Source organism: Myotis brandtii, unplaced genomic scaffold (assembly GCF_000412655.1).
Source record: "Myotis brandtii unplaced genomic scaffold, ASM41265v1 scaffold1218, whole genome shotgun sequence".
In the NCBI taxonomy this organism is placed as follows: domain Eukaryota; kingdom Metazoa; phylum Chordata; class Mammalia; order Chiroptera; family Vespertilionidae; genus Myotis; species Myotis brandtii.
The window spans coordinates 219918-228789 of record NW_005354247.1 but is presented as its reverse complement, the minus strand read 5'-3'; the positions used below and the strand labels follow the sequence as shown (position 1 = coordinate 228789).

The 8872-nt window shown below is 39.0% G+C and overlaps 1 protein-coding gene across 1 annotated transcript in view; it reads right to left on the bottom strand.

Moving 5' to 3' along the window:
* Positions 1-8131, bottom strand: part of PSMA3 (proteasome subunit alpha 3) — a 23454-nt gene extending 15323 nt beyond the window's left edge. Inside the window, exons 1-2 of the mRNA XM_005858759.2 lie at positions 7994-8131; positions 4893-4975 (exon numbers count right to left, since the gene is read on the bottom strand). Coding sequence (XP_005858821.1) covers positions 4893-4975; positions 7994-8014 — 104 coding nt within the window. The 5' untranslated portion in view covers positions 8015-8131. The remainder of the gene's footprint in view (positions 1-4892; positions 4976-7993) is intronic.
* Positions 8132-8872: the final 741 nt, after the last annotated feature.

The window sequence follows — 8872 nt, the reverse complement described above, 5'->3', positions numbered from 1 at the left end:
AAAAAAAAGCCTCTATTATTCTGTGAGCAACAAACCAAACTGAATTGGGGTCTCAGACAATTCACTCATATGATTGCAAAGACAGATAGAAACTCCCGGATTGGAGAGGGCTCCCCTGAGAGCTCCCAGATTGGAGAGGGTGCAGGTCGGTCTGAGGGACCCCCACATCCCCCAGTGCATGAATGTCATGCACCAGGCCTCTAGTAAGTATATAAAAGAATAAATTATATGTTCTACACAACTGTTTAAAACAAGATAGATCTTGCCCAACCACGGCAGCTCAGTGGTTGAGCATAGACCTATGAACCAGGAGGTCACAGTTCGATTCCCTGTCAAGGCACATGCCCGGGTTGCAAGCTCTATCCCCAGTAGTGGGCGTGTAGGAGCCAGCCGATCCATGATACTCTCTTATCATTCATGTTTCTATCTCTCCAGCTCCCTTCCTCTCTGAAATCAATAAAAACATATTTTAAAAAGAATTAAAAAATAGATCTTGCCCTGACCAGTTTGGCTCAGTGGATAGAGCGTCGGCCTGCGGACTGAAGGGTCCCAGGTTTGATTCCGGTCAAGGGCATGTACCTTGGTTGCAAGCACATCGCCAGGAGGGGGTGTGCAGGAGGCAGCTGATCGATGTTTCTCTCTCATCATGTTTCTAACTCTCTATCCCTCTCCCTTCCTCTCTGTGAAAAATCAATAAAATATATATTTAAAAAAATAGATCTTAAAGTAATCTCAAGTAAAATGTGAAGAAATTATATGTTGCCATTTTAAGATGAAAATACATTAATTATTTTATTTTCTAATCCTTTTAACAAAAGGAATTCTGATTAGAAACAACCAGAAAAATAAACAGAACCAGGTACACATATTTCAAAGAATTTCAGACACTCCTTCCCCCACACTTCAAGCATGGCTCCCCTTTCAAGTTTTAACTCCTGGGCCCACCTTTCAAAAACCCTGAGACTCTGCAAAGCCCATCTAGCTTATTCAAATTCCTATTTATAAATCCAGTGCTCTACTGAATTCAACCTCTCTATCATCCCTCAAATATCTTATGTTCATTTTTGCTGTTAAGTCTTCATTGAGGTTACCCTGGGTGCTAGAATACACTTCCTCCTCACCACTGCATATTTAAATAAATTTCTACAAACTTTGGCAAATTCGCTGGAACTTAAACTCTTTAGCCTCAGGTAGCCTTTCCTAGTTATTCCAAATCATCATCTATTTTTCTCTCTCCCTCCCTCTCCCTTCTTCTCTGAAATCAATAAAAATATATTTTTTAAACAAAGAATGTCCTTGGTAAAGCAGTAATTAATATTATTATATGACAACCCCTAAGTACCTGTCTTTTTATTATCATACTGAAATTAAAGGTACTCAAAGTGCTTCTGTACGGGAAAAACTGTTTTGAGTTGTTCCTAGAACAACATCTATAATTATCTGAAAAGGCTATTAAAATACTTCTCATTTTTCCAACTACATACCTGCATGAAGCCTGATTTGCTTCACAAGCTTCAATAAAAGTAACAACATATTGAAGCAGAAGCAGATACGAGAATCTGTCTTCTATTAAGCTTTAATTAACTATTGTGATCTGCCACTCTTCTCACATTTTTAAATATATTTTGGATATATTTTTATTACAAATGTTACCAATATTTAATATTTTTAAATAACATTCATTTAAATTTTTATGGTAACATGCAATTGTGTTTATTATTGTTCTTTTGAATGATTTCATATTTTTAATTGTTTTAAAATCTAACATGGTAAATATTAATAGGACCAATAACCTGCATAAATAAAAGCTCTTTAGGGTCACAGTAAAGATGGAGAGAACCTATAGTCTACATAAAAAATGCTCTTTGAGGTCCTAAGTATAACAGAATCTGGACACCAAAATTTTGTGTACATTTTTGTTCTAAACAATCTAATCCTTATGTTATATTTCACAAATTTTCTTTCATATCATGATTCCTCAATGAGGCTAAAGAGGAAGATTATAGTTTAATCTCTTGCATATCACCTTCTAGGGGTATAAAATTAAGATCATGGTACTTTTAAGTATTAACTTATATGTCATTAATTAATTTGGTAGTTCCTATACTTAGCAGGCACTCAAAAATATTTGACTTTTAAATTCCCAAGATTAAATTTCTTTCTTTAAAAAAACTGATCATCATTGCCTGACCGGTTTGGCTCAATGGATAGAGCGTCGGCCTGTGGACTCAAAGATCCCAGGTTCGATTCCGGTCAAGGGCATGTACCCAGTAGGGAGTGTGCAGGAGGCAGCTGATCGATGTTTCCCTCTCATCGATGTTTCTAACTCTCTATCCCTCTCCCTTCCTCTCTGTGAAAAAATCAATAAAATATATTTTGAAAAAAGCAACTGATCATCATTCAATGCAGTAATATAATCTTAAATCAATTTATTTAAATAAATGGTAAATGTTTTCTAACTATTAGTTTATAGGCCAGATTCTTAAGAAAATATGCAATCTAATTTTTCTAATTTTCACTTTTGTTCCCACACAGCACTTAAAAGATTTTCCAAATGTTTTTACATAGATTTCATTCTTATTGTCAGTTATGTGAGTAGTTAGGGTAGATGTCTACACCTAACATTTTAAGACTGCATAGAGTAACTCTACCTGATATCACTATTAAGTAGCAGCTAGGAGGAAAATTCACATCTTGTTTTTTAAAGAATATTTTTTTAATTTAATGATTTGGGGGGAGGGGGGGAGGGAGAAGGGGAAGTGAGAGAGAAGCATCAGTTTGTTGTTCCACTTATTTATGCATTAATTGGTTGCTTCCTGTATGTGCCCTGACCATGGATCAAACACCCGACCTTGGCATATGGGGGAGGATGCTCTAACCAACTGAGCTATCTTCCAGCCAGGGCGGAAAATTCACATCTTGTGATCCTCATCCAATATTCTATCGTATCAGGTATTATAGATCCCTTTAAAAGAAGAACTTTCCGTATTTTTTCTTTATGCAGATAAAAACATCATTTATAGTGTTTCCATTTTTAAAAATTCCAATTTTATTTAAATGTAACGGTTTTAAATCATATTTAGAAATACTTAACAGAAAGCCAATTATTAAATACACAGATCCCCATAGCCTAGCCTCAATTTTCTGGGTTACAGATGGTTTCAAAATGTATTTCCAGTTTTTCTTAGTTGATACTTCTCTTACCATTTTTTACACTAATGAAAAGTGCAAGAATGCAGAGGAGGGGAAAAAATAGTAACTTTCTCAAGTCTTTCTCCAGCTCCCTGGTCTAAGAGCCAATCTTCCTTTATCAACAGGAAGAAAATGTGTCAACTTTTTCTTGAATTTGACTCTCTTCTGAACTCTATCAAGCTTTGTATACAATAGCAAGTACATTTTAGCCTAAATTCTTAACAGCTTTAGTTCTATTGCAGTATCAGATACCAAAAGCCTATATATATACCAATGTATCTAATACAACATTTAAACACAAAATAAATTAACTTTGTTTCAAATCCTATAATAGGACTTAAAATGTATTTTTGCTCAAAAATTTTTCAATATTTCATAAACCATTAGAAATCCACATACTTTCTTTCTAGCACTTAGGAATAACTACTGAGTGCTAGCACATGCAAAGACAAATAAGTCTCCATAATCATATACCAGTATTAAAGATACTAGTACAAATTTGAATAAATCACTATTTGCATATGGATTTTTCTAAAACTCTACAAATATTTATTGATTTCAGAGAGGAAGGGAGAGGGAGAGAGGGGTAGAAACATCAATGATAAGAGAGAATCATTGATTGGCTGCCTCTTGCACGCCCCACACTGGGGATTAAGCCCACAACCCGGGCATGTGCCTTTGACAGGAATCGAACCCGGTTACTCTTCAGTCTGCAGGCTGACACTCTATCCACTGAGCCAAACTGGCTAGGGCTCATTATTATTTTAAATAACTGAGCTTAAACACCAACACCATTTGTTTAGTAGACCTGAAAAAAATTCTTTGAGATCTGAGTGAAATGCTATAATACAAATTCATTTTTAAAAGTCCTTTAATTCATCCCAAAGCTTCTTCAGATTCAAAAATACAATTAACATGTAACTATAACTGATGCAATTTCTTCAATAAAAGACTCATAAAATTTGCCACAGGATCATTTTAGTGCTTTATTCTAAACAATAAGAGATAAAGTAAAGGAAGTGAGTCCAACAGGAAAAGTATCTTAGTGATCCTACACCTTTTGGAGTGTGGCAGCAGCAGAATTTTTTTAAATCCCTGCAGAGAGGAACACATGACTAATGGCATAGGACATTAAAAAAAAAAAAAAGAAATACAAGTTAAAACCTAATGGCCAAAGAAAAAAATGATATAAACCATGAATTTTAAAAAGAAATGGGCTAGCCCTAACTGGTTTGTCTCAGTGGATAGAGCGTCAGCCTGCGGACAGAAGGGTCCCAGGTTCGATAACGGTCAAGGGCATGTACCTTGGTTGCGGGCACATCCCCAGTAGGGGGTGTGCAGGAGGCAGCTGATCAGATGTTTCTCATCGATGTTTCTAACTCTCTATCCTTCTCCCTTCCTCTCTGTAAAAAATCAATAAAATATATCTAAAAGAAAAAAGAAATGGGCTAGCAAAGATGATAATGAATTTGGTTTTATACACTACATTTGAGACATGGTAAAATGTCCAAATCGAAATACAGGACTGGGACTCATGAAATGATCTGGCCTAAGAAAAGATCTGAAAATGACTAATAAATTGAGATTATTGTAGGACACATGTCTTGTACCAAAGTAATGTAACAAAGGCTAAGTACCAAAAATATAGAAAAGGAGATATTTAATAATATGCTAATTTCAAGTAAAGCAATGTTTCTTACCTACTGTTTTCCACAGCCTTCATAGCATATTCAACTTGAAAAACCCTTCCGTCAGGAGAGAATGTAGAGGCTGACAGGTCATACTGGGAGGAAAAAGGCAACAATAAGCCTATAGTTATGTATCTTTGGCAATAATAACCTTACAATTTTTTTTTCTAAAATGGCTTACACATCAGAAATGTGTGTTAACTCTCAACAAAGACTTTGCTTTAGCATGTCAGAGCAGCAACAGAAGCTAAGGCAAAAGTTACATGCTTTAGATTTCTGCTACTGGGAAGTAATAGATAGAAGTCCCAGATAAAAGCAACTTTTTTCCAATAAAACACAAAACTCAATTTTGTAATTCCTATGGTATGGCAGAAATAACACTGAAGTCAGAACATTCTAATTCATAACTGTGGCACTAAACAAACTGAGGAGCCTTAGACAAATCATTTAGCATTAAAACATGTAATAAGCATGTTAGTCACTATAAGGGAATATTAAGAATACTCATTCTTTTTTTTTTTAAATATATTTTATTGATATATATTTTATTGATTTTTTACCGAGAGGAAGGGAGAGGGATAGAGAGTTAGAAACATCGATGAGAGAGAAACATCGATCAGCTGCCTCCTGCACATCTCCTACTGGGGATGTGCCCGCAACCCAGGTACATGCCCTTGACCGGAATCGAACCTGGGACCTTTCAGTCCGCAGGCCGACGCTCTATCCACTGAGCCAAACCGGTTTCGGCAAGAATACTCATTCTTTAACGCCTTCATTTCAAATCAGACCAGGCACAAATCTGATGTTGGAGATACAGCAGTAACCCAGAAAAAGGACTATAATGAGCCCCGGCCAGTGTGGCTCAGTTGGTTGAACGTTGCCCCATGCACCAAAACGTCTCCGGTTCCATTCCTGGTCAGGGCACATGCCCAGGTGAATACGGGAGACAACAGATCTTTCTTTTTTTTTTCTCTCTCTCTCTTTCTCTCATCAATGTTTTTTCCCTCTCCCTCTCCCTTCCTCTCTCTAAAATCAATACAAACATATTTTTTTAAAAAAGGACTATAATGAAAATAAAACAGATTGAAATGATAGGAGCAACTATTACAGACTACCTGATCAGGAAAGGTCTTGCTGGGGCAGTTAGTTATATTTAGTTATTTAGACTGAGTCCCACAGTAGTAACTAGCCATTTAGGATATGGAGGAGCCATCCTGGCATTTGGCCTAAAGACCTGAAGGTGGAAATAAGCCTAGCACAATCCAGGAAAAGAAGTAAGGCCACTGCGTCTTGAGCACTGTAAGTGGCAGAGAGAAAACTGTCAGAGATATGTGGGGATAAACTATGCTGCCTTCCAGGCTGGAGTAAGAAGTTTATATTTTATTCTAAATGCAATAGGAAGTCATTGGAATGTAAACGGGGGGGGGGGGGGGGGGTTGATATAACCTAATTTTTTAAAAAAACATCATTCATCTGAAAAATTAATTGCAGTGGGAACAAGAGTGGAAGCAGAGATCAGGTATTCCAAAGGTGGTACTTCGACTAGAGAAAAAAAGATGAAAAGCAGTATCTTTTGAGGGTAGAGAGCCTCCTCCCTGCCCACCCCCAACAAAACCCTGCTAATGCATTGGCTCTAGGAGTAAAGTAAAAAAGAAATTAAAGGTGAATCAGATTTTTTTCATTTGAGCAACTAGAGCTGGACCATTCACTGAGCTGCAGATTGTAGGAGATGCAAATAGGAAGTAAAAAAGAAATTACAGGTGAATCATACTTTTTTTTTTTTCACTTGAGCAACTAGAACTGGACTGTTCACTGAAGACTCAAGATTGTAAGAGATGCAAAATGGCAAGAAAACCCAGAGCTCTACTTTGGACATGTAGTTTGAAATGCCTGTTAATGCCTGTTAAACCATCAGGTGGAGAGAAATGTCAAGTAGACAGGTCTTACTATAAGTGATAACAGGTGCTTCCTGAAGATTCTTAACTCTACCACTATAACAACAAAAGGTTATATTACTAAGTGTTTTTACAGGGTTTGGAGAATGAAACACTATCAATCAAAAGTAATATTAATGCAGTTGCAAAGTCAATTTGCTACATTACTAAGCAACTACTATTCCTAAAAACACACACAAAAAATGACAAACTTTAGCATCACATAACCAAATGGAATAAACCATTCCAAACATAAGCTGCCTATTATCAAACTCGGAAACCCAGTACTTGGGCTTAATGCTGAGTATCCAAATCCTGTGAACTGTAGAATTGGATGAACTCAGAAACCCATTATTCAACGCCTTCATGCAAACAACCAATCGATATTTCTAAACAAAACTATTATTTTCTATATGGAGAAATACATAAAAGGGGTAAGCAAAAGATTGCATATATGCAGTACGTTTAACAAAGGAAATTAGCCGAACAAGTCCAACTTCAAAATCCTCAACAGTCTTGTCTATGAAAAGTCGGAAGCGGCTAGGTCCCTAGCTAATAATTTCAATGTCTGCAGTAGTGTGCTAAGTACTCTGTACAGGAAAATCTGGGACACAGGAAGAAAGAAAGGATTCTTCAGATTTCACTTTTGAGACCATTTTTCTTATTAGTTCTGTCCGGGTAGAGTTTCCAAAGAAGCACACGGAGCGATCACTCCCCGCGGGGGGAAGATGGAGAAGGCCCCGTGAGTCAGCAGCACCCCGGCCACTGCACGGAGCCGTCCGCAGAAAGCGCGTCTCAGACCTCGGACCCTCAGCCGCCTGGCCTCGGGGGTTCTCCGGAGGGGCTGACGCCCAACCCTTCCCACTGTGTCTCAGGCCCCACGAGTTTCCACTTTCGGTTTCCCGGAGAGGATCAAGAACGTGACTCAGCAATCCCCAGCGGCTCCATCTCACGGCGGCGCCGCCGGGCCCGCCACACCTGAGCTGCCGAGCCTCAGGTCACCGTCACCGCAGGCCCCGGCCTAGAAATACGCGAGTGGGAGGGACCACTGGAAGCGGCCCTCTTGGCCGAGAGCAGTCCCAGGGCACCCCGAATTGGCGCACCCTAAGCGGCCTGCCCGAGCTCCCTTCAACGCGAATCCTCCGACTAGGCTATCACACCGAGAGATAACGAACTCACCCCGGTGCCGATCGAGCTCATCCTGCTAAATACCAGCGGAACGTGTAGGGTCTCAGGGCCGAAAGCGCTCCCGCTACACCGCAGCACGCACACTAGTAACAGGCTCTCTCATTGGCTGATCTCTCAACCAATAGCCTTCTCTGTGGTTCGTTCCTCGGTGTTTAGCTCCGGGAACAGAGGATTATGGGAAAGGAAAAGGAGGGGACAACCAAGGAAGGGCGGTGCGCAGAAGCAGAAACAAGGAAGGTGGGGTTAGGGCCAGGTAGGGGTTCTTCCTCTTCAGTTTCTGTCGTGCGTGATGTTGTGTTAGTTTGAGTCATCGGGTTGTTTGAGAAGCTGCTCTATTCCACTTCCTAGGAATTTTTTTACCTTTTATACTATCCCTCTAGCTTGATACTTTATTCTTTCTTAGAGAAAAGCAGAGATGTTCTTACCAAGACCAAAGAAAGTGATAGAGGAGATTCTCCCTCCACACTCGGCGTCCCGGTTCTGACCCATTGTTTTGAGGGCATCCCCATCAACCCGCCCATCCTCACGACAGTGGAAGTTGCACTGTAAAGGTATCTCACCTTTGAGCTCAGGCGTTTTACAGAAGCTTTAGCACCCTTTTTGTGAAAAGAACTATTTAGTGGAATTAACGATAAAACTGATTAAAGATGTTTGTGGAGATCTAATATATTCCAAGTACTCTGCTGAACATGGGTGATAAAAAGGTGGAGTAGACCTAACCTCAACCCTCATGGAATTTGCATACAATGTAACGAAATAGGCAATAAAGAGTAAATAGGCGAATGTGGTAAGAAGGTAGAAGAGACCATGGAGGTTTGAACTTTAGACCTGGTACTTACAGCATGACTTTCGGAATGGGTGATATTTAAA